Source organism: Ictidomys tridecemlineatus, chromosome 10, assembly GCF_052094955.1.
Source record: "Ictidomys tridecemlineatus isolate mIctTri1 chromosome 10, mIctTri1.hap1, whole genome shotgun sequence".
Lineage (NCBI taxonomy): Eukaryota > Metazoa > Chordata > Mammalia > Rodentia > Sciuridae > Ictidomys > Ictidomys tridecemlineatus.
The window spans coordinates 117,184,947-117,209,655 of record NC_135486.1 but is presented as its reverse complement, the minus strand read 5'-3'; the positions used below and the strand labels follow the sequence as shown (position 1 = coordinate 117,209,655).

General features: G+C 56.5%; 1 protein-coding gene across 4 annotated transcripts in view; it reads left to right on the top strand.

The window, feature by feature from the left end:
- Srrm3 (serine/arginine repetitive matrix 3) overlaps positions 1 to 24,191 on the top strand; it is a 52,782-nt gene extending 28,591 nt beyond the window's left edge. For 2 of the 4 annotated variants that reach the window (XM_078023867.1, XM_078023868.1), the window contains 13 exons: positions 5,323 to 5,451; positions 5,528 to 5,608; positions 5,995 to 6,024; positions 6,421 to 6,483; positions 6,593 to 6,628; positions 8,259 to 8,309; positions 8,813 to 8,917; positions 9,253 to 9,430; positions 19,212 to 19,564; positions 19,986 to 20,210; positions 20,330 to 20,467; positions 20,924 to 21,001; positions 22,591 to 24,191. In XM_078023867.1, coding sequence (XP_077879993.1) covers positions 5,323 to 5,451; positions 5,528 to 5,608; positions 5,995 to 6,024; positions 6,421 to 6,483; positions 6,593 to 6,628; positions 8,259 to 8,309; positions 8,813 to 8,917; positions 9,253 to 9,430; positions 19,212 to 19,564; positions 19,986 to 20,210; positions 20,330 to 20,467; positions 20,924 to 21,001; positions 22,591 to 22,819 — 1,696 coding nt within the window. In that variant the 3' untranslated portion in view covers positions 22,820 to 24,191. Of the gene's footprint in view, positions 1 to 5,322; positions 5,452 to 5,527; positions 5,609 to 5,994; positions 6,025 to 6,420; positions 6,484 to 6,592; positions 6,629 to 8,258; positions 8,310 to 8,812; positions 8,918 to 9,252; positions 9,431 to 19,211; positions 19,565 to 19,985; positions 20,211 to 20,329; positions 20,468 to 20,923; positions 21,020 to 22,590 lie in introns of all 4 variants that reach the window. The other 2 variants (XM_078023870.1, XM_078023869.1) reach the window with 2 other exon arrangements.
- The last annotated feature ends 518 nt before the right edge of the window (positions 24,192 to 24,709 follow it).

Genomic DNA, 24,709 nt, shown 5'->3' with positions numbered 1-24,709 from the left:
CCCTGTGCGGATCCCAGCTCCACCAAACCCAGTATGTGACTTGGGCAGGTCCTTGACTTCTCTGGGTCTCCATTTATTTACCTATGAAATGGGGATGTGAGTGTCTGTGTCATAGAGTTGTTGAGGAAATTAAACGAGACAGTGGCGGGGGACGGTGCCTGGTATAGAGCAATCACACGTCACGACCTGAAAATCACCACCACCATCCCATAATCACCCGGCGAGGGCAAATGCCCAATTGACCTTGATTTCTCCCCTTCTGCCTGGCTGTCTCCATCCTCTGCCAACTGAGAGGCTCCCTCCAGAGCCTATGAAGCCCTCTGATCCCGCAGCAGGCCCTGTGCTCCGCTGGCCTCCCCCCACCATAGACTGGTATATGGGGACATGGAGAGATTCAATGCCCTCTTAGGTTTAAATGGCAAATCCAGACACACTCAGGGGGGTGGGGGTGAGCACATGCTGTCTTCACCCACAGGGGCAAGGTCACTCCCAGAGCTTTCTGTCCCCAAGGGCCATCCTTGTTTCTTAGGTTAACTGGTTTGAGTGACAGCTCCTTGTAACAGTTGCCTCTCCCCTAACTGGACACCAGAACATCATACTCTTACAGTGTCTAGATATGACTCCATGGACGTTGGGAACCAAGTGGGATGTGGTCAGCAGGTGTCTGGGCACTTTCCCCTTTGGGAGGTAGATCACTTGGTGAAACTGGAGGGACACTAATGAGACAGCTGGGGCTTGAATTGGGTTGTTGCAAGGAGATGAAAGAGAAGAGGTAAGGTGCCAGGGACATTGAAACCAGATGAGCTTATGGCTCTGGAGGTTGCTTGGATGTGTTAAGGAGCCTCAGGTGGCTGAGGCTCCTTAGCACCCATGAAATCAAGCCTGGCTTCCTTTGCTGGTGTCCAAGCCTCCCACTCCCAGAACCCAGCCCCACTCCTACCCTCAGCATGGGCCAGCCTGACCTGCTTACTGTTCCTTGGCGTCCTGAACATTCTCACTTCCATCCTTTGTTTATTCTGGACCCTCAGCCCCCAAACGCCCTAGCCCCCTTCACATGGTTTCAAATACACCCCTCATGCAAGCGGCCTCTAAAAACTGCATTGCTGATCTCCCTGGGGGAAAGTTGCCTCTTCTTCTCTTCTGAGCACATTCAGCATTTTCTGTGCTTCTCGCAGCTGCCTTCAATTCTTATTTTTTCCCCAGTCCAACAAACAACCTTTAAGAAACATTGTTTTCATCGTTATATAACAAAATCCTGTTTGTGGAAAACAGTGCTCATAAGCTATTTCCTTACATGAACAGAAGGACCAAATGCCAGGTTTTCCCCGAAGTGTAGCTGGGGGTATACAGAGTGTGAACTCTGGGTACCTTCTAATTTCATCCACAAGATGAGAATATTAATGGTGGTCCCTGTGTCATAGAGCACTTGATGATTCAATGAGATAAGTACATGTTAATTGATCGGATAGTGCCTGGCACCTGGGTTGGTAATTGTAATAGGCAGCAGATCACTGCGTGGTGCTAGAGCTGAACCAGCCTTGTTCCTGCTCCCACCCGACAGTCCTGGCATGCAGTCTGAGTGGCTGAGCAGAGAGGGCAGACCCCATGCCTGGAATCCCCCCTCGTTCTGGATGCATCATCTGCCAGCTGGCCATCACGCTCCAGGCTAATGGGAATCAGAGTTAATTAGCGGAACTGCTGGCCTCAGGAAGAGCACGTGGCCTGCAGTCTTCACAGGGTCTGAGCTCTGCCGGGGTGGCAGGTCTAATGTATGCCTCACAGGGCTCTGTGTCCCACTGCAACACATCCTCTGTCCCTCAGCAGCAGACTATCTGCACCTACTTTGGTCATTTCTTCAGGGCTCAGTCTGTTGGCATAGTGGGCAACACCTCCTGTGCCCACTCCATGGACATGATGAGTGTCAACTAGGTAACAAACATGAACCGCAGGGTATAAAACATTAAATACATCCAGAGCACACATCTACAGCTGTCCCTATACAGCAGGGAAGGGCCAACTGAGCTAAAAGCCCCAGCTCTGGATATGGGCAGGGAAGGTCCACCAGCAAATTCAAGGCCTGTCCTATTGGCACAAGAATTCTCAAAGCCAGTTGTAGCCAGGTACAGTGGCCCACGCCTGTCATCTCAGCAGCTCAGGAGGCTGAGGCAGGAGGATCGCAAGTCCAAAGCCAGCTTCAGCAACTTAGCTAGTCCCTAAGCAACTCAGTGAGACCCTGTCTCTAAATAAAATACAGAAAAGGAGTGGGGATGTGGCTCAGTGGTTAAGCACCCCTGGGTTCAATCCCCAGTACCAAGAAGAAGAAGAAGAAAAAAGCCAGTTGCATAGCTGAACTTAATACTTACCTTAAAGGCCTCAACTCTACAAGTGCTATTCCTGTCCCTCTCTGGGTCTGTTTTCCCATCTATAAAATGGGTACAGGTAGTTTCTCTAAGTTAGAAAGTGGGATAGTGAAATGCCGAGAGCCATTTAAACAATAGAGAACATAATTCTTAGTGATATTATCATTCAGGGGAAATAAGATAGGAGAACCCGGGTTCTAGCCCTGGGAGATCCCCTCAAAACAGATGTAGGGGAACCAGGAGCACAAAGCCAGCAAAGGGGGCTGAGGGCTGAGATGTAGCTCAGTGGTACAGCACATGGTCAGCAAGCTCAAGCCCTGGGTTTGATCCTCAGGACCTCAAAAAGCAAAGAGAAATGAAGCTAGCAAGAGAAGCCTCAGTCCACATCCATTTTTGTCCCTGAAACTCCCAGAACAAGTCCTAGAAGGCTTTAAGGCTGGGAATGTGGCTCAGTGGTAGAGCACCTTCAATCCCCAATATTGCAAAAAGCAAAATAATTAAAAAATAAGATACAGAAGGATTTGAGACCTTGCCTCTCTCCCCAGGCCTGCTACAGTACCCTAAGCCCATCCTCCAATGCTCCCAGCAGATAAGACCCCAGTGGTCTACCTAGCAGGGACAGGAACATGAGAGAGACCCTTTCTAGGAGGGCAGATGGGAGAGGCAGTTAAAGGAGGGTAGGGAGACAGTGTCCCGCAGGAGGTGCTACCCAGACTGAGCTATTTTATTTTGTAAATAACCTTCAGCATGTTCGTGTCAGGATCAACTGAAGCTCTCGCTCCCACTGGCTCACCCACACACTATTTGAGGTGCCCTTATGTTTTGCTAAAGACTATATTTTATGTGTCAGACGTTCCTGCGGATGATGAGCCGTGTAGGGGGTGACGGGCCCTCGGAGCATAGAGGGCTGGGCAGGCAGAGGGAGTTGGAGATTCAAGGACAGGGACAGGAGGTAGGAGGCTACCAGCTTCAGGGAAAACCCACAGAGAAGAGCAGAGAAGTTTGAATGAAGGGATGCGGGGGTGTTTGGCTCTGCGGGGGCTGGAGGGTGACCTGAGTCTCTCCTCCATCGCCCCAGAAAAAACTCCCTACTACCTGGGTGGACTCCAGGGCTGTCAGGGCCAGCTCAGTGTTTGGGAATTGGATGACACTCTTGAGACTGGCCTCTAGGCTAGATAACCCTGTCATATTTGGGTTACATTTTTATTCTTAATACAAATTTTGTCTTTAAATGGTCCATTAGTGGCCGCATGCTGGAGATTTGTTCTCTTCTTTGGCTCTGTACCTATGACCTGCCTCTCTTTCCTCTGTCTCTCTCTGCACTGCAGCGTCATTTCTCCCTGGAAGAGGCATTGGTATGTAAGTGCTGGCAGGCCCCCTGCCTGACAATGTCTATCAGGTGCAGGCAGAACCGTCACAGGCCAGGCCTCATATCAGGGGCTTCACAGAAAGAAGCTTCCTTAGCCCTCTGCTCAAAGCTGGGATCTTCTTTTCCTCCTTGTATAGATAAGGACCTCGATCTGCCAGCATGGTCCTGCTTGGACCCAAACCCACCTGTGTGAATCCAAAGCTCATGTCCTTCACACTCTGCATTCAAGCCCTGGCCTCCCTCTGTGGGGGGAAGGGTGAGCTAGGCTGGTGGCACCAAAGAGAGAAGGCAGTTCTCCTGAAACCAGGGCTGAGCCTCCCTCTGGGAGGGGCCCCACCTGAGCCACTAAGGATGACAAATGGAAGATGAGGGTTCGCCACCCTGGAACCCATTATGGTGAAGCCAGGGAAAGTCACTTGTAAGCTTCTTGAAAAAAAAAAAAATGCCCAGCATCCATTACTTTCATGAAATTTCCCAAAAGTCACTCCCATCCTGGAGAAGAAGCCCAGAGAAGGCCTGACAGGGCTGGGGGTGCGGCTCCCTCTGGACTGCTTGCCAAGCATGCCCAGGGCCCTAGGTTCAATGCCCAGCACCGAAGGAAAAATAGGGAGATGGGGGCGGCCAAGGAACATGACAGGTCCCGGGCCACGCAGTGACTCAGGGACAGCACATGATGAGAGCTTGTCTGAGGCTTTCAAAGCCCTTGCTCTTCCGGGCTGCCTGTAGATAGGAAAACAACAGCAACACGAGAAAGGCGAGTAGGGACGAACTCCACTCTGTAGCAGATGATGGCTGGGGGCTCCGCTGTTGAACTGGGACAGGAGGTTGTCGGTCCCCACTGAGTGAAGCAGGGACTTCTGCGAGGTGGATGGGGAGTGTGGGAAGCGGCAGAGTGCTGAGGCCCGCACCCTCCACTGCTGGCGGGTGATTGATGAGGACATCCCGGGAGCCGGAGATGAGCAGCAAGGGCTCAGGAGGCTGCAGAGGGGAGAGAGGAGAGGCTATGAATATTTCAGAGGCTGAGGCCAGGGCGGGAGGAAAGGAGGGGAAGAGGCGGGAGCCATCGGCAGGGGGCTCAGGGACTCAGAAAGCCAGGGGGAGGTCAGGAGGGAGTAAGAGAATGGGGCTCAGGGAGGGAAGGAGGGCGGGGAGGGACTCCTGAATAGTGCGGTGGGGTTCAAGGACATGGGGATCAACAGGGGGCTCAGTGAGGGGGCAGAGTTCAGTGAGTGGGACCGGGACACAGGAGGCGACTCGGTGAGGAAGAGGCTCAGGAAGGAGGGCAGACTGAGAAGGGTGGAACTTAGAACTTAGAGGGCTAAGTGGGCACCTGGATGCTCCTTTTTCTCTTTGCAAACACTGTCACCGAAGGCTGAGGACCTGGAAGGGCAGAGCTGGGTTAGGTTACCCAAATCTCCGCCTGATCTTTAAGGGTAGGGGCTGCAGATGCAGAGCTGATGACCCCCAGGTCCCTTCCTGGAGCCACCGCCGCACCCCGCGGACCTTGGGGCCAGGTCAGCGCGTGGGATCCAGGAACGGGCAGTGGGAAGGAGGTCCGCAGAGACAGGTGGTCAGAGTCCTTGTTGCCGGCAGTGTGGCGGAGACCCCAAGGCCAGCAGAGGGTGCAGAGCCGGGCCTGGAGTACGCGCCCTTCGAGGAGGATGACGGCCCAGTGGACTGCGACTGCCCGGCCGCATGCTACCGCGGGCACCGCGGGTACAGGTGAGCGGTCGCCAGGGCGGAGGGGAAGGCAGCACAGGGCCGCCCCACTCACCGCCCTGCGCCCCTTCTCGCCCAGAACCAAGCACTGGTCCAGCAGCTCGGCGTCGCCTCCTCCCAAGAAAAAGAAGAAAAAGAAAGGCGGCCACAGAAGAAGCCGGTGAGAGGCGCAGGGCCCCGGGACAGGCGTGGGGAGGGGGAGGGACCCCCAGGTGTCCAGCCATATCTGTGAGCCCTGCACCTGTCTCAGCTCCTCCTACTGCTAAACACCTTCCCTCACTCAATTCCTCCCCTTCTCTAGGCCCCGCCCCCTCATTGAGCACCTCCCCTTCACCAAGACCCCACCCCCCCAGAACTGAACACAGCAACCTGCCTGTGATCCAACAACCCGGCCCTCCCCCAAGGTTTCCGCACCCACCACCCCAAATGTGTGGTGCCTCATCTGTCATTCCTGCGTCCTTGGCCCCCCTTCCCTGCCGAGTGACACCCTAGGGCCCCAACTAACATATCCATCTGTCTGTCCTTTCTCCTGGCTTCTACCCTCAGCAAAAAGAGGAGACTAGAGTCAGACTGCAGGTCAGTAATGAGGGTGGTGGGCAGGCTGGGGCTCAGGTGGGGCATGTCTGTGGGTGGGACAGACCCCAAGGCCATCCTGCTGGAAGAAGGCCTCACACCTTAGGGCTTGGACTCTGGACTCTGTCACGGGGCCAGCTTTTCCTCACAGAGGCCAGTAATCCCACCACTGTAGGCTCTAACCTTTGGGATTCCAACCACCTTACCAAGGGGCCTGGAAGGGAAACAGGGACACAACACAGACAGCCATCTTTAGGGACCTCACCAATCCAATCTTTGGGCCTCAGATCACACTGAACTATGGGCAGCTGGGCTTCATGGCCTGGAATCCTCTTCCCAGCCCCCAAGCCTTTTCCAGTCATTTCCAGCTCCCCTCCCAGCTCACCCCTGTGTCCACAGCTGTGGGAGCGCCTCACCCCTGCGCAAGAAGAAGAAAAGTGTAAAGAAGCACCGCAGAGACAGGTACCTTACTGCCCCACCCTCCACCCAGCCTCCTCTCGCTTCCACGGGCCCATTGGGATCCCCAGGCCAAGCCCAGCCAGCTCAGGAGAGCTCCTTTATCACCACACAGGTCTGATTCCGGGTCCCGGAGGAAGAGACGGCACAGGTGAGCAGTGCTGTACGGAGCATGGGTTAGGGGCTTAGGGTCCCTGAGGCCCACCCGAAGCAAAGATAATGACAGGAGATGAGTCATGAGTCTGGCCCAGCTCCATCCTCTGACTCTGGGAACTGCTTCTCAGAGCCAGGTGGGGGTGGGTAGCATACAGACCAATTCTTTGCAACTTTTGTCTGCCCAGGAGTCAACCTTGACATAGGTGGCTCAAGAATTTCCACTACCCAAGGGGTGTGTCTGAGAAAGCAGCAGCATCAGGACTCCAAATGTGCAGGGAAAGCAAATGGCAGGCAGAAGGACCTCCATGCGTGGAGGGTTCAGTGCTGCAGCAGACAGTAGTCAGGCTGGGGCTAGAGCTGGAGCTTCCGAGGGGCAGGTACTAGTGGGGCTCCCAGCTCCTGCACGGGGACTCTAAGCAGGATAGTGACTTATCCAGGACATGCTGGGGGAGGGGAAAGGAGGAGAGGAGAGGATAAGAGAGGCCCAGGCAGGGAGGGGGGTTGGCCAAGGGGCAGCAGAGAGGTGAGGCCAAAAAGGTAGGAGACTCAGCACAGCCGGGGTGCCTGGGACCGAAGCTGTGGGGCAGTTACATTCCTATAGTTGACGTCAGAGCCAGACCTCCTTCCAGCATCCCTGAGGAGGGACAAAGTCCCCAGTCCCTTCCCTGTGATGGAACCTCAGTGCCTGAGACCAGTGGGCAACACCTAATCCTGCCCCTGCAGTTTCCCCAATTTCCCATCCTCCCTCCACCCCACCCACACACCACCTAAGCCTATGGGTCATTATGGGCCCCTGCTGTCCCAGCATGGTCACCATCATTATGGGGCCTGGAGAGGACCTGGGAGTGAGCAGGGCTAGACCGGCTTCCTGAGGAGACTGGGGCCTAACGGAGATGTGCAGCTTCCGGAGCCCAAACCCTTGGCCTCCTGGGCCTGTCCCCACTCAGTCTGCTCCTGGGGGAAGGGCATGTCATGTATCGTCACATTGCTTCATTCTGGGATCAGAAGGACTAAAGGAATCTAATGTCACCGGTGAGAGGTGGCATCAAGGAGGGTGGCATCTACAGGGACTTGGGGCAGCTTGAGTCTTTGAGACCTAATTGGAAGTTTCTCAAACTTTCCATCAAAGGCAAAAGGTACTGGGGTTGGGGGACCTGCCCCAGAGAACTGTATGGGGACAAGGGTGGGCAGCTTTGGGGAAGCCCTGGATATGGATCCAGAAGTCATTGCAAAGCAAGGAGATCGTGCCCAAGAGAAGCATCTCTATCCTAAAGCCCAGGTGAGCTGCCCAAGCTGGGTCATAGCCTGAGAGGAGAGGGCATAAAAGAGGTATGAAGGGGCCACTTACCACAGTAGCTCATTAGGGGGCCTGTCCCAAGATATGTCATAGGCCATGCAAGTCACCTTTTCTACCCACCAGAATTGTACCCTGATGCTGCCAGATCCGCAAAAAAAAATCCCCCTTTCCTCTTGGGGCCTTGAAGCACCCTAGCAGATGAGACAGCAGGTCCCTGTCAGCCAGGGAGGAACACATTTCAGGCCGTAGCCAAGCACAGTTCTGCTTCAGAGCTCCAAGGCCCCACACACCTCCTGTTCTGCTCAGGCTTGGTCTCTGCTTCCCACAGATCGAGGAGCCCCAAGAGCAAAAGAAAAGAAAAGAACAAAGAGAGGAAGAGGTAAGCCCTTCCCCCTCCCTTCCACCTCTCCCCTGGCCTTTTAGCATCACAAAATGAGGCCTCAAAGAGAGCTGGCTCCCAGTGCCCACCTTGCCCAGGGGGAATTGATCCCACCCCCAGAGAGGAAGCCCTAAGTGAGTCAGTGGCACTGTGGAACGCAGGCCATTGTCTGTCTCCCAGTCCAAGGTCCTTTCCATCCCAATCTTTGTGACCCCCTGCCCTCCCCAATCTCAAGTCACAAGAGCAGCAGGTGAGGGATGGCTAGCCAGGCTGGGACTGCCTAGGGAAAAAAAGACGCCTTTTCCTAACTGTGACACTTGACCTGTAGGGGCCGCTGTTCTCTGCAGCCAGCACTAGCTGCCTTTGGATAGTTTTATAGGAAACCCTGGGGATCTGCAGTGACCTCCATCAGACTTCACCGGGTCCCTGCAGGCAGGTCAGGCAACCCCAGGGCAAAAGTGGGCAGAGCTTAGGCACTAGCTGATTCCCCTCCCCCACGCCAGGCCTCATGCAGAGTCCCCAAGCCGAAGGTCCCACCGCCACAGCAGTGGCAGTTCCCCCAGCCCCTCGCTGTCCTCGCACTTCAGTGACTCCGGATCACCTAGCAGGTAGGCTTGGCTCTGAGAGGGCTCAAGGTGGGCTTTTTTTTTTTTACTTTTGGGGGTGTGGGGTGCGGGTATTGCAGATTCAGCAACCCAGGGCTGGTTGGCAGAGCTGGTGGACAGATGTCAAATGATCAGTAGGTAGTCGTTGGCAGGGGTCCTGCAGGTGACCACCTGCAGAAAGAGCTGAGGTGCCACATACCCTGAGGCGGAAGGCAGTCATGACAGTGCGGCTACGTTCAGGTCCAAAGGGAGGGTGGGAGTGTCCCCGCTGCATTCGAGGGAGCGGCCTCCAGCAGAGGGGGCGTCCCACGCGGGCTCCCCCATTCCCCCGCCCCCAGGCTGAGCCCCAAGCACCGAGACGACGGGCGAAAGACGGGCAGCCAGCAGTCCAGCGGGAGCCGGTCGCCTTCCCCGTCAGGCTGCAGCGGATGGGGGTCGCCCCAGCAGAACGGCGGCAGCAGGCAGCGGAGCGGAGCGCACCGTGGCCGCCCTGGCTCGGCACACAGCCCGCCCGATGTACGTATGCTCTGTTTTGCGGAGGGTTCCCGCGCGCCCTGCGGGATGCGCCGTTTTTTTGGTGGCGGGGTGATGCGGTCACCAGAGGGGCGGACACGAGTGTGTCAAAGGGGCGGGGCTGCTTCCTCCCTACCCCTGCGCCCGCCCCGTACCCCCATCGAGGGCGGGGCGTCGTGGCACCGGAATCTCCAGGAGTGCTCTGGTTGTTGGGCCCACCCGGCCCTAATGGCAGGGTGAAAAGGGCCTGTAAGCTTGGGCCACCCTTGAGCTTGGCGAACTGAAGGCCAGGCAGGGGCTGACCATCCAGGCACTCCGTTGGTACAGAACTAGGGAGGAACAAAGGTCTCTGCCTCCCCCAGGCCTAGCGGGGAGCGGGCAAGGACCTTGGTAGGAGTCACAGTCAGATACTGGAGTCAAGAAACAGGAGCACACTGCCCCCTCTTAGAGTCCCTCCCCTGACCCACTGCTAGCTCCTCTACCTCTCTCAGGTCCCTCGCCCATCTCAGTCCCTGTGCTGCGACAAAGCTGCCTTTCTAAAATCCCTGCGCCCTGGAGAATCTGCCTCTTTGGGCATTGCCCACACTTGGACAGGTGTCTCAAACCTACTGTTCCACTTCCCACAACCTACTCTCCTAAGATACCTCCCAGGGAGCTGCCCTCTGGGGCTCCACACCAACACCGCCCACAAAACTGTCCCCACCTAACCTCCAGGAGATACACAGTCACCTCTACCCCACAGACAGGCGTGGTGCAGGCACGAGATGGCGGATGGGCTGGCTGGGCGGAGGTTCTCCAGACCCTGGTGTCTGTGGGTTATAGGGTACAGGTTGACACCCCTCAGAAAGAGGGGGGCGGCAGTGCTGGCAGGGGCACCCGTGAACTCTGGGACCTGGGGTAGGGAGGCCTGCAGGCTCCTTCCCAGACCCACAGACTGCCCTGGAAGCCGAGGCCAAACGGGGAGAGGTGCCCTCCACAGACCTCAGGTCTCAGCTGCGAACGTGTCCATGTTGGTCAGTTTCATTTTGATTTTTGGCTAATTCCCTCCACTCCCTTTCTTTTCTCCCCCGGGGGGCTCAGAGGAAAGGCAAGGACAGCCGATAAATGTCTCTTGATCTCAGTGTTGATTTTTTACTGAAGGACATTATCTGTCTCTAGACTGTCCCACCTGAGAAAGATCCGGGCCCTTGGGCTGGCTTCCGGGACTGTGGTTGGGCCACATGGGAAAGGTCTAACTGAAGGCCCCGTCTGTCTTGGGAGTAGGAGAGGGCATGCAAGGGTAGCTGAGGGTAGTAGTGGCAGGGACAGAAGTGGGCGTGGCCACCCTCACCTGCCTGAGCACAGAGTCATTCCCCAGCGCAGGGTCATAGGGCAGGGCTAGACAAGATGCCCACTGGGACCCTGCAACCTGCTTAGCCCCAAATGCCTCTTCTTCAGCATCGCCTCCTCCTGGGACCTCCTAAGAGACACAATCACAGATTGTCTCAAACCAGGGTTGAGAGCCCCTTCCCCCTTCTGGTCCCTTCCTGGCTCTGGAGTTTTGAACAACTACCCCACCCCTGCAAGAGTCCTGGGCTCCTGCATACAAAATACCCCCACTGACTGGAGCAAGCTGATGAGGAAGAGGACCTAGCCTTGGGGAGGGAGACTCCGCAGCACCCATGTCTCTTTTCCCTCCCAAATGGTACTCCATGAGGATGTGGCCCCAGGAGTGTTCCAGGGGCCCGTGCTTTCACACTGCTCGGAGCATTGGCCCCAAATCCTATTCCTGTCCAAGGACTTGGGAGATCTGGGGCCTTGAACACCCCCGGTCTCTAACATGCCCTAGCATCCCCTCTTTGCCTGAAAATGCTTTTGAGGGAGTTAAATGAGGCCCGTTTCTCTCCCATCCAGAGAGGCGAGATGGGGGGCTGGGGTGTCACGGACTTGACCATTAATGACAACTACAAAAAAAAAAGGGGCTTTGGACAAAAGTACTGGGGGTGGTATTCTTGGACCTACCTTTAAAAAGAGAGAGAGAGAGAGAGAGAGAGAAATGAAAAAAAAAAAAAGAAAGAAAGAAAAAGAAAAAGAAAAGCTCAACATTTTTAACCCCGTCTATGTTTTTGTTTGTTTTTTAGCCTCTCCCATTTGAAACGTGGTAATATTGTGATTCCATTTCTTGTTTAGCCGGCAAGGGAAGAGGGTGGGGAAGGTTATGTCATTTTTCCTGTTATTTTGGTTTTTGTTCGTATTCCTTTTTCCTTCCTTATTTCATTTTTCCTGTGTAGTGTACAGAAATGCAAACTATCTCTCTGGGCTGTTTTTTCCCCCCTCTCTTCTGTGTTGTTCTAGAATTTTGCTTTTGTGTGTGTCACTGTGGGAACCTTTCTTCCTAATGCAGAGATGGTTTTGAATTTTAAGTGAACATTAATCATAGACATATCTCTCTATACTTATTTTCCCCTCATTATCAGAATTTAAAAGGGAAGATAAATGCTAAACTGAAATGACATCCACACCGATTCTGCCAAATCAGCAGCAGCTCCCGCTCCACCCAGGGCACCCCAGGGCAGGCACTGGAACTGTTGCCACTTTTAAATGAACAAAATCAGTGCTTCTGAGTCTGTGAAATTAAAAAATAAATAAATAAAAAGGGCTGGGGATGGGGCTCAGTGGTTAAGCAACCTGGGTTCAGTCTCTAGTACCCAAAAAAAAAAAAAAAAGTAGACCCAAGGCCTCTGACCTCAAGACCCTCTGTAGAGAGGTAGTAAATGGAAAGAATATGACGGGAACCCTGAGCCAGAGGACAAGGATTTGGGAGAAGGATTCTGGCTGCCTTGGCTCCAGCCTTCCCCCACAGAACCCTCCAGAGGTTTATGGCATGCTTTAAGTCCTCCCAACTCCCTAGAACTGGGGCCTGCCCACACTGAAGAACTAGGGCACAAGTGGCCCCTTGTTCCAGAAGCACACTCTATTATTGCCGTCCAGTTCATGTACAGACAGGGAAACAGATAATTAGGCACAGAGAGGGAATGGAGCCACTCAAGATACACACTGTGGGATAGAAGAGTAAAATGCTGAGCAGGGGACCTCATGGGAGAAGTCCTTCTGTCTGGTGTCACCTGGAGCCTTTGCCAGGCTCCCTTCAGCTCCATGAGCCAGGCGGGTGCTAGCTTCCCCAACTCAGGCTCCAACGCCCTGGCCATAAAGGGTGTTCAGAGTTTGCCTTAGAAGTGGGGCCACTTTGGCTTTGGCCTTGGCTCCACCTGTCTCTAGCATTAGAAAGGTCAAGGAAGGGCTAGGGGTGTGTCTCAGTGGTAGAGCAGGCACTGTGCCGGGTCCTGAGTTTGGACCTCAGCACTGAAAGATAGATAGATAGATAGATAGATAGATAGATAGATAGATAGATAAATAAATAAATAAATAAATAAATAAATAAATAAATAAATAAATAAATGTGTCAGGGAGATTCAGAGGGGGCACCATTTGGTGATAGCGACAGAGAAGTCTCAGGGCAAACCTTCCATGCTCTCTGGCCAACATTTCATCATACAGTGGGCAGCCTCCAGTGACCTCAAGAAGAAGTGCCTTGGCCCTCCCTGACCTGCCTCCCGCAGGAGGAGCAGCCGCCACAGCTGCAGCAGGGCGGACAGGATAGGAGATGGTGGCTCTGCAGTTCTCCCGGGACGTTCCCCTCATTTCCCAGGACAGAGCCAGAAGGCAGGAAGGATGAATTTTGCTAAAACGATGCCAACGCCCATGGGCCAGGGACAGGGGTTGATCTGAGGCAGGACTGGTCCTCCCGATTGAAATTGTGGTTGTCTTCCCTTTTAAATGCACCCCCCTCCTCCGCCACATCTGTCCACTCCGGCCTTGTTTAAACAGCTTTAGCTTTTCTCTCTTCTTTCTGTCTGCGTCCACCTGTCTGCCTTTCTGCCTCCTTGTGTCTGTTTCCTTCCGACATTGTATCTGTCCTCTCATTTCTTCTCCTCTCTCTGTTTCTGTCTCTGCCTCTCTGTCTGTCCATCCCTCTTCCTCTCTGCCCCTCTCCCTGGACATGGGCCTCTCTCCCATGCTGCCACCACCTCTTTACCCTGCTGTGGTTCTGCTGCCATCAGCCGCTTCCTGCATGCTCTCTGGAAGGTTCCTGTTGTGTAAAGAATTGAGGAAAGCTTGGCTGTCAAAGCCTGTGGTTCAAAAAAAAGCAAACAGAAATGGCTGGGCAGAAGCCCCTTCCCATCCCTGGGACCAGACCCCTCACCCACCACCTCACACTGGCTGCCCATCTGCTGGCTCAGAGGGGGAGTGCAGGAGCGTCACTGTCTTTGCCCCGTCTGCATTCCCAATGCGGAGACCTTCTTTTCTTTTTTATTATTGCATTCCTGTCCCTGACCACTGAGAAGAAGGTAGGTATCCTGGCTCCGCTGTGCGCTGCCCCCGCTCCATCTCAGATAAGCCCCGCCACTCTGCTTGGTTTGAATGTGGTTTTCTTTCTCTCTCTTTCTCTCAACCTGGCTCTGGTTGATTTTCTCTTCCTCCCTTTTCTTTATTTGAGTGACTACTCATTTGTAACCTGCACTTTCTCCAAATGAGCTGCAAATCTGTGTTCCCTGGTTTGTCATTTGGTTTTCTTCACTTCCCCTGATGACTTTTCTAGTTCATCTCCTCCTTCTTCCTCTCCAACCCCTCTGCCCGCCCCAGGCCCTCCTCCATCTCCCTCTTTCTCATTTTGTTGTCCGAATGCATTTCTGTGTGGTGTAGCATCCAACCGTGTGTCCCTGGACTGCGCGCTGCGGTGGAGCCAATTTGAATTCTGTTGTCTGGAGAGCTTCTAAACCCCTTGCCTTCATCCTTGCCAGCCCCTGGGGGTTTGGTCAGTCCCTGGCCCTCGGGGTCCACCTGGGCAATAGGCAATGGTTGAGTGGATATGCTGGGCCTCTTGACCTCCGGATTCTGGAGGAGTTTTTGATTGAGGTCAGGCACAAGGAAAGAGCCTGATTTCCCTGCTCCCCGCCCTGGTCTGGGCCAACTGCACCAGGCTGACCTCTGGCTGGGTGCAGGTCCTTTTCTGGCAGCAGGATGGAACTTGGGGGTAGGAGACACAGGGCTCTGGGGCACCCACAGTCACTAAAATTGAGCCTCAATGCTCCATCTCTTAGGTGTGATGGTCTAATAACTGCAAGGGTTGAGCCGGCCAAGAGCAGGTGCAGGACTTTGAGGACCTATTTGACAAAGTCTCCATGGGGTGGTTTGGGGGATGAAGTGGACTCTTAGCTTCCTTTCCCCTGCCCACTAACCAACTTGGACAGCCCTCCCCCCACTCCCAGCCTCCTTTCAACCTCTGCACTCAAGCAGCTTAATGGTGCCATAGGTGCAGAATGATCCAAAAGGGACAGTCACTAGCGGGCCAGGATTCCCCTAGGGGTTGGGGCAAAACCAGGCTTAGGTCCTGAGACTTGTGACTCTCTACCCAGTGTTCATCCAGCCACACTGAGGGTACCAGCGTTAGAGGCAGGCATTCAGGGACCCACATTTAATGGGTTCCTTCCCACCAGGGAGTATCTATAGAAATGTGGTGTCCCAACCATGCTGAGCCTCAGGGGGCCTCCAGCTTCAGCTTTAAAAAGAGAAGGCCTGGCTGTTACTCCCTACCCCACGGCTTACCCCAGGGCAGGTGCTGGGCACTCACCCACTAGAACATTCTTGCAGGCCGGGGTGGTGCTAGGAGGGGGACAAAATGGTTGTTCTTCCCAGAGGGAGAACAGAGGCAGCCTCCCAGCCTGACGGGGGCTGGGAGGCTTTGCCCTGTAGATGGTCTGATGTGCCCAGGACCCCACAAGAGAGAGGTGACCGCTGCGAGAGGCAGTAGGGAACAGGCCTAGAGCTTCCCATCCTATCACTGGCCCTCAGAGTCCCAGGATCAGGGGAGCATACCGTCCCTTTCTACATCCTCCCATGGTCTCTTCCCCTCAAGCTTTTCTTACAGGAGCCAAAGCAAAAATGTCAGCTAGCAAGTGGCAGCAGGGAGCAGGGCCTCTGAGGCAGGCAAGGCCCCTCGGCTGCCACTCACTCGCTCAGTTGCTGAGCATACAGGTGAGGCCCTGCAGGGTGTCTTCGCCAGGAGGTGAGCAGGCAGACCTGAGTCTGTGGTCCCTCCCCACCTCAGACTGGAAGCCTGGCAGAGATCTCTGCCTGTTGAGCAGAAGCTGGAAGTCAGGTGGGCAGTGCCTGCTCATCACAGTGGCCCCAGCCCTGGCACAGAAGGAACTGAGGAGCTGCTGTGGGGTCACAGAGGAGTGACCCTGACTCGACCTGAAGGCCAGAAGAGGCTGGGGAGGGGGCAAGAGCACCAGCCAGGCTACAAAGGAAAGGGAGGGAGAAAGAAAACATTAAGAAGGAGGAAAAAGTAAAAAGAAAAAAGAGCAGGCTTCCTAGAAGTCATTGGGAGGTCTCTGGCCCCCACAGTCCTGCCCAGCTGTGGAGTATGGAATCCCGTGGAGTCTGGCCTCTGATCTTCCTTTGAGGGAAGAATGAGACCTAGATGCTGAGGACACTGCTCAGCCTCTGGCAGGATCCTGGTGATCCTTTTTTGAGGACTTCTGGAGGAACTGGGTATGGGGCACACCCCTGGAATCCCAGCCACATGGGAGGCTGAGGCAGGAGGCCAGCCTGAGCAATTTAGCAAGGACCCTGTCTCAAGATAAAAAGGGCTGGGGATGTAGCTCAACGATAAAGTGCCGCTGGGTTCATCCCTAGGCTCCATGCCTGGTATGGGGGTGGAGGGGCTTCTGGAGGAATGGTGGAGAAGGACCTGAGGGTGGCCTAAGGGTCTTCCCTCAGGTCCAGCTCTATGTGTCCCATACCCAGTAGCACCTTCCCATCCTCTACCTACTGGGCCTCTGGGGACACCACCAAGAGGCCCCAGGCCTTCACGCATTGCTCCGAGCCTGTTAATCTGGAAGGGTACCATGTCTCCCAGTTCCTTTACAGGCCAACCCTGTAAGGACAGAAAAAGACTCCAGTTACCCGCTTTTTACCAATGGGGAAACTGAGACCTTCCCCCCACAGTTAGGTCACTTACAAAAAGTCTCATAGCAAACTTGAATCACTTTGAACCTAAGATGTCTCACTTTGCCAATTACTGTCACCTTGGGCTGGGGCAGGCCAGTTGGTTTGGAGCAGAGGAGAGGGATGTCGGGGGAGCCCAGGCTGCAAGACTTACTAGGCAGGAAGCATCCAGCTCAGTCCAGGGGCCTGGCTCAGAGGCTGGGACTCCAGTGGCTGGACAGCACCATTGTTGGGTGGGTGCCTCCAGCCCAGATCCTACATGCTCCTCACACCACCATTCACTTCCAGCCCAAGACAGTGGGCAGATGAGAGGGTCCTGGATGTCTGTGGGAAGGAACATAATGGCCTTGAGCTTTCTCTCCTTTGGAGCCATGGTTCACATCTGGGTCCTGACTCCTGAGTACTCTGCCCCCCTCACCTCAATGCCTCTCTGACCAGAGTAGCAAGCAGAGCTGTTGAAGGAGGGCTCCAGCATCCACCTGGGCGGTGGGTACCTTGAATTGTTTCTGAAGCTCCCCACCTGGTACCCATTCACTTGATGCTCTTTGACCCTCCAGGGCAAAGGACAGAAACTGCAAATTTAAAGATCCTGGAGATGTCTTTCTCATTTTCCTCTTCTCAAGGGAGAAGAATGCTGAAGGAGAGAACCTAGGGCTGGGGCATGGAGTGATGAGGCGCGCTGGAGGGAGGATGGGGGCCAAGGCTGAACAACCCACCTCAGTTCTACCAGCCTACAGTGAGGCCTGAGCAGGGGATCCGGAGGGCCAGGGTTGACAGAGAAGTACCTCGACAGCAGGTCCTATGCCCACCTACGGCTGCCTCTGCCCCAAGTGGGGACATCAGGCTCTCCCAGACAGGTCTTGATGGCCCCATTGACTTTGGGCTGTTGCTCCCACCAGCCATGGCTGGTGTTCTTTGGCTGCTTCAAGCACCAATCACTAGCTGGCTGTGCCTGTTAACCTGTGGGGCTTACATCCTGGCTGTACCTGCCTCTGAGGGCAATTCTTCCTCAGCAAGTGGTATTGAGGCCTTACTAACTGATAACAACTGGGGTTCAGGTGCTGAGCCAGACACCAGGTTGCCCTGGAGGTGCTTGAAGTCAATTTGTTTGTGGTGCCTGGGGAGATGTTGGGGACAGGCCTATAAACAAACAGGTATTGTCAACTCTTACAACTTGAGAGCCCAAGGACAGGAGGAGGGGTCAGTTTCCAGTGAGTTCCAGCTCAGGGAGAGGGAAGGGGAGGGGGATCCAGGTCACACAGAGAATCCTGGAATACTTGCCCTGGAAGAGACATAGGAAGCAAAATCCAACCTTCTGATTTTGTGGATGGGGAAACAGAGGCCCAGACTATGACAGTGGACTTGGCCAGGGTCCCTTGGTGAGATAGTGGCAGGCTCTCAAACCCCTGGTCCTCAACCAGGGCCCTTTTGATGGTACCAGGTGCCCTTTCTGGTTTTCTGTATCCTGATCCTCGTGTTCTAAATCTACTTTTGGAAAAAAAAATTAAAAATTAAAAACTTTTGGCATCTCTACCTGGCAGTCAGCCAAGAGGTGCCCAGTGGCCTGGGGAGCCGGGCGCTACTAGTCCTCCCTCCAGAGGCAGCATGGCCTCTTCTCAGGCCTAGTGTGGGGTGGTTGCGTTTTTCTCTCTCTCTCTCTATCTCTCTTGCATTTTTGTGAATCTAATGATGAACTTATGCTACCACACTTTTCCCTTCTCTTACACACCTTACCTACTAAAGGAGGAAGTGCCACTTTATTGGTAAGTGGACGTTAACCAAGAGGGACTTAAAAATCAGAACTTAAAAAAAAAAAAAAGAAAAGAAAAAAGAAAAAGAAAAGAGAGAAACAGAAAGACAGTCGGGTGCTACTGACAGCTCCAGAGCTCTCTGCAGGGCCGGAAAACAAAGAAAGAAAAATATTAACAGAAAACTGTCAGGTTCCCCAGGAGATCATTGGTTTTGAGTTTGGTATCTAATGACATTTGTGGATTTTTGGTTTTTTGGTTTGTTTTTTTTTTTCTGTTTTCCTCCCTTTCTTCGGTTCAGTTTTGAGTTCAGTTGTCCCTCCCCGCCCCTCCCCCATCTGTGTGCCGTGTGACCCCCTCCATCTCCTTTGCCCACCCCCTTGCGCTGGGGGGCCTGGCCTGGTGGGCTGGCCCTGGCCCGGCCTCCCGGTGCCGCCCTCTCTCTTCTCTCTGCCGGGAATCGTCCGTCCCCTGCGGGGTCAATGCCAGCCCCGGTGCCCGTCCTAGAGCCCCCTCCCCTGCAGCCCCACCCCCACCGCTCCGTCCCTCTTGTGTTTTGCATGCCGAGAATCCTGCATGAGCTGCACTGTTAAGGCCAGAAGGTGGACACTCAGAGAGGCAGAGGCAGGGCAGGCGCGGGGAACCGTGTGTGCGATGCTCCGGGACTGGCAGCCCTCGCCCGGGCCCGGTGACAGCCCTCTCTCCTTTTCTCCCCCCACCCCACCCGCCCGCTCTCTCACCCTCGACCTCTCGCTCTCTCGCTGGCTCTGTCCTCTTCGCCTGTTTCTCATTCTTCCTCTAACTTCCCCCTGGCACTGTCCCTGTCTCTCACCTACCTCTCTCTCTCTCTGTCTCTCTGTCTCTCTCTTCCTCTCCTCTCCATTCTCCACCTCGCTCCGCTCTGTCTCCCCGGCCCGTCCCTCCCGTCTGGCTCTGTCCGTCGCCCTCTCCGCCCCTCCGTGCCCTCTCTGCCTCTCTCCCCTCAGAAGCCCAGCTCGCCCTCGCCCAGGGCCCGCGACAAGGCAGCGGCCGCGGCACCCACGCCGCCCGCGCGGGGGAAGGACAGCCCGAGCCCGCGATCCGCGCCGTCGTCGCAGGGTCGCGGAGGCCGCGCGGCGGGCGGGGCGAGGCGGCGGCGGAGGCGGCGGCGGCGGCGCTCGCGGTCCTCGCCGTCCGCACCCCGCCGCAGGGGCCGCCGGCGCGCCCGACCCGCGCCGCCCCGGGGCTCGTCGCGCTCGCTCAGCCGGGCCCACTCCAGCAGCGACTCGGGCGGTGGCGGCGCCCCGGGCCCCGGGCCCGAGCCGGGCTCCGAGCGAGGCCACGGCGGACACGGGAAACGGTGAGCTCTGGCCCCAACTCACACAGAGCCCCCTCCTCGATGGCCAGCGGTCCCGGAGCTCCCCAACCAGGGCTCCGCGTCCAGCAATCGCCCCCTCGTTGAGCGCCCCCCGCCCACGGAGCTGCCCTCTGATGGACGACCCTTCCCAGGGAGCTCTCCCTTCACGGATGGCCCCGCTCCACGGAGCTCCCTGTCCCCCCACTGGTCTAAAACCCCAGGGAACACTGTCCCCCTGCTGAACTCCCCCCACTGACCACCTGATCATCCCCCCACCCCAGCCCAAGGAACACCCTCCTGTCCCCTGGACTCACTCATCACTCTCCCCAGACTTACTACCTCTACCCCGCACTGAGCCCTCCCCTCATTACTTAGGACACCCCACCCCCGCCGCCGCTGAACCCCCTCTCTCTGCTGCCTCCAGGGTGAAGGAGCGGCCCGCGCGCGCGCGACCGGCCAGCACCTCGCCGTCCCCTGACCCGCACGGCAGGCGCGGCGGTCCTGAGGGGAAGAGCTCGTCGCGCAGCCCGGGTGCCCACCCGCGGTCCTGGAGCTCCAGCCGCTCCCCCTCTAAGTCCCGCTCGCGATCCGCGGAGAAGAGGGCCCGCAGCCCCAGTCGCTCGCTGTCGCCCAAGAAAGCCGTCGGCCGGTGAGTGCCCGCCCGCCCCGCAGAGGTCGTGGCCATGACCCAGGTCGCTGGCTGCAGGGGGCCCCGCCTGAGGAGCCGGGTCGTCGAGTCCCGTCGCTCACCTCGGGCCGGCCCTGCAGGGACAAAGACGGAGAGGGCCGCATGAGGCATGCAGAGGCCGAGGCCGCCCGCGCCCGGCGCCGCTCGCGCAGCTACTCGCCCATCCGCAAGCGGCGCCGCGACTCGCCCAGCTTCATGGAGCCACGGCGCATCACCAGGTACGGAGGGGCTGGGGAGCGTGGGCGCAGGGCTAGGGCCACTGACCCGAGTCAGTGACGGTGACCTTGGAGGTGAGGTTTCATCAGCCCAGCCTGGGGACCTTCTCCAATGGCCAACTGGAGCCTGGCGCGGGGCGGGGAAGGGGCTACAGCGGCAGGAACGGAGGAGGACTCAGTGAAGGGAAAGGGCTCACCCAGGAGTGAAGGGAAAGGGCTGGGCTGGAGGGGCTGGGGTGCTGGGGATCAGACAGGTGGAGGAGCCTCCTTAGAAGGAAAGGTCCCAGCCGGGGCCTGAAGGCCCATGGAGGGGAGAGAGCTCTGTATTTGGGTCTGAGTGGGCGCCTCAGCAGGCATGAATCTCCGCTCTGGAAGGTCCAGCCATCTCTCTGGAGCCCGTTCTTCCCTCCCCACACCCGCCTCCGCGCAATAATGTCTCCTTTTCTCCTTCATCTCAAGGTCCAGTGTGCTGAGTGGCCTGTGGCCAGCCTGGGGGCCCGATGGACCCCTCTCCACAGGCTGCCGGGGAGATGTCATGTGAGCTGGTCTGCTCCGGTCAGCTGTCTGTCTGTCTACCTCTCCTTTTCTCACTAACATCCCAAGCCCTGCTGAACTGGAGAAGGAGGCACAGCAGTGTGGTCTCTGGGGCAGCTGTGGAGGAACCCGGTGCAGCCAGGAAGGCTGTGCCCAGGGTGTGGCTGGTTAAGCCAAAGCCATAGTCAGAGCTCCTCTGCTAGGACTGCAGGGGTCTGGGCCTGGGTCTCCAGGTGACATTATGACTTGTCTTTGTTAAAGTCACCTTTAAGCCTTGGATTGGCCTGGCATGGGTGGAGAATTACTGAAGAAGTTCTGAACCCAGTTCTGTCACTGTCTTGCTAGGCAACCTTGGGAGATTGGTGTGCCTCTCTGGGTCTCCACTGTCATGTGTGTACAGTAAGCAGGGCTCTTTTCAACTCCAACAGGGTCAGATTCTCACACTTATTCTTCCTAGTCCTGAGGGAGGAGAAGGCATTGCCTCCTTCCCTACCTCATAGCTAGAGGCCAGACTGCTAAGCTTGGGACACCCAGACGGCTCACTCACACCACCCACAGCTGGAGGTCCTGAGAGACCTGAAAGCCTCCACCCCTGCCACCTGGCACCCACTTCAGCCCTCTCCAGGCTGCCTCCTCCTCCCCACTGACACCTGTTTTCTTCCTCAGAATTAACCCTGCGATGGGACACTAGCCCTCTTAACCCTCTCTCTTCTTTCCTCTGGGTCACAGCCTCTCGTGCCTTCAAACTAACTCCGGGCCAGCGGGAGGTAGCTGAGTGAAGAGTGGGCGCCGGTAGGACTGGGCCAGGCCTTGAGCACGGCAGCAGCGGCCAGGGTGTCCTTGTTCCCTTTGAGTTACCTGAACAGCCCAAATTCTTATTTTCTTGGGGTACAGAGAAGCAGGGTTGGTCATATTCACAAAGAAGCCATGCTGGGCAGGGCTCGGCAGCACAGTGCTTGCCTAGCATGTGAAAGTTCCATCCCCAGCACCAAGCATGTGCACAGCTGCACACACATCATACACATCTCTCTCTCTCTCTCTCTCTCTCTCACACACACACACACACACACACACACACATCATACACAACACTACTTAGCGCTGTTCAAATTTTCTTTCAAAGCTGGGTGCAAGCCAGACGTGGTGGCGCACACCTATAATCCCAGGACTTGGGAGGCTAAGGCAGGAGGATCCCAAGTTCAAAGCCAGCCTCAGCAAATTAGTGAGACCCTGTCTCAAAATACAAATTTTTAAAAGGGCTGGGGATGTGGCTCGGAGCACTGCTGGGCTCCATCCCCAGTACCCCTCAAAAAAATGTTTCATTCATTCCACAAACATTTATTAGCACATCTCAGATCATGCAGAAACCTGGCTCCTTTTCCAGTGGACAGGTGAGAAAGACCAAAATGATCGACAGGGCAAGTGATTCAAATTCTATTTGGAGGGGGTGGACATCTCTGAGGCCAGGGCTCAGGGGACACTGAGGCAGGAAGCCCTGGTCACTGCTAGATGGGGCTCAGGACCTGAGTGAGAGCCCAGAGGGCAGAGAGCTCGGCCCTGGCTGACCTGTAATGCTCTTTTCCCCCTGGCAGTGCCCGGAAGCGTCCTATCCCCTACTACCGGCCCAGCCCCTCCTCCTCCTCCAGCTGCCTGAGCAGTGACTACTCAAGCAGGAGTCCCAGCCGCAGCCCCAGCCCAGGCCACAGCCACGGAAGCTACAGCAGTCGCAGTCGCGGGACCCGCAGCCGCACACGCAGCCCCTCCCGGACCCCCAGTCCCAGCTACCAAAGCCGGAGCAGCTCTGAGAGTGGGGGTTTCTGAGCCCAGAGAGACCCAGTTGAGGTCCCCTGGCACAGGGAGAGGCCAGGCCCCAGGACCTGGAGTGGGAATGCACCCCCCACTGCAACAAAGAAGTCCCGGGGCCAGCACGTGGGCAGATGGGACCAGGGAAGACCGTGAGGGCCGGTGCCCTGCCCGTAGGAGGAGCCAGATTGTGCTGCTCAGAAAGGGTGCCCAGCCCGCCTCCTGCCCACCTTCATGTCCAGGGAACAAAGAGCCGTTTCGAACACAGGGATCACCCTGTCCCCTTCCTGCTTGATGCCAGCTCACCAGGCTGGGGGCCACTGCCAGAGAATGGCATGAGTCCACAGTCTGCTGTGTCACCTCACCTCTGTTCGTAGGCCCAGGCACACCTTGGAGAGGGCCAGACCTCCTCTCCCTGCTCCCCAGGGCCCTCCTCTCCTCTCTCTCTCTCACTGGGAAGATGAGGAGGTATCCAGCAAGCTGGGTCTAAGCTAGACAGAAGGAAGAATGGCCTAACTCTTGGTGCGCCACCATCCAGGCTGGGGAGGAGGACCCTGGCTGAGGGCTGGTAGCTGGTCCCACAGCCTCCCCCAACCTCTCCCCTGGCCCAGCAGGGCCCAGACTGGGCAGCCCGCAAAGCCCCAGCCTCAGGTCCCATGTCTCTAGGCCAGGCTCTTCCCTCCATCCCCATCCCAGCCCTGGGCCAAGGTCATACCAGCCAGGCCTTCCGTGTGACAGGAGGTGGGGGTGGAAGACCACATCTTCATCTGACCCTGAGGTCAGAGAGGGTCAGGTCAGGGGGTGGAAGACGACAAAGGCTGAAGATGGCACAGGGACTTGTGACCATGGGCAAAACAGCGCAGTCGGGTGACAGAGCTGGCCACAGGGAGCTGGGAGGGATTGGAGATGGGTCAACGGCATTGGGCCCCACCAAGAGAAGGGCAGCATGTGCCAGTCTGGGACACGACTAGATGACAGCCCAGGGTTCAGGCCTAGGGAAATGTGTACGGTGCCCTCAGGGCCTGCCCAGGGAAGCGCCTCCTCCCAGGCTTTGTTGGGACAGGCCAGCCAAGGCTCCCCAGGGAGGGGTAGTGCAGCCCTTGGAAGGGAGGCCAGGATCTAGGCCCAGGGCCTTGCCCTGGCACCAACGGGGACACAGGCCCCCAGTCCTCTTCTGCAGCTCCCAGCCCCCTCCTCCTGGGGCCCTCAGGGATCTCACAAAGTCTTCCTTGGCCCAAGAGGGCAGATGCCCTGGGCGCTGATGGGGGGAGGGGTCTGGGGTCTGGTCCGGGTTCCCCCCTCTCTATTCCCCCTCCCTCTTACTCCGCGGTGCGGATAAAAATTGGACTCTAATAATAAACACTCAGTGCCCGGATGGCACGTGGTGAGAGCAGGCCTCTGTGAGTGTGGGCATCTGGGCAGGCTGGGGAGGGCAGGGAGGCCTGGGGTCATTCCCTGCCGTGTGGACTGAGAGGGAATCAGACTCCTCAGTACCCCCAGAGAGAAGAACTGACACCCAGGAAGCAGGGACCAGCATATATATCCCCTGCCTCTGAGCAAGTCCACGGAGCCCTCCTGAGGCTCAAGCGGGAGGAAATTGGACATAAGGAGCCAGATGCGGTGGCACACACCTATAATCCCAGTGGCTCAGGAGGCTGAGGCAGGAGGATCTTGAGCTCAAGGCCAGCCTTAGCCACTTAATGAGGCCCTAAGCAACTCAGCAAGATCCTATCTCAAAATAAAATATAAAAATGGGCTGGGGATGTGGCTCAGTGGTTAAGCGCCCCAGTGCCAAAAAAGAAAGAAATTGGACACAAGGAGAACAAGTGCATGGGCACAGAGCAGAGGGAAGAGGCTTGGAGGAGCCTCATCGCATGGCAGAGCGTTCCGGAGGCTGAAGCAGCACTA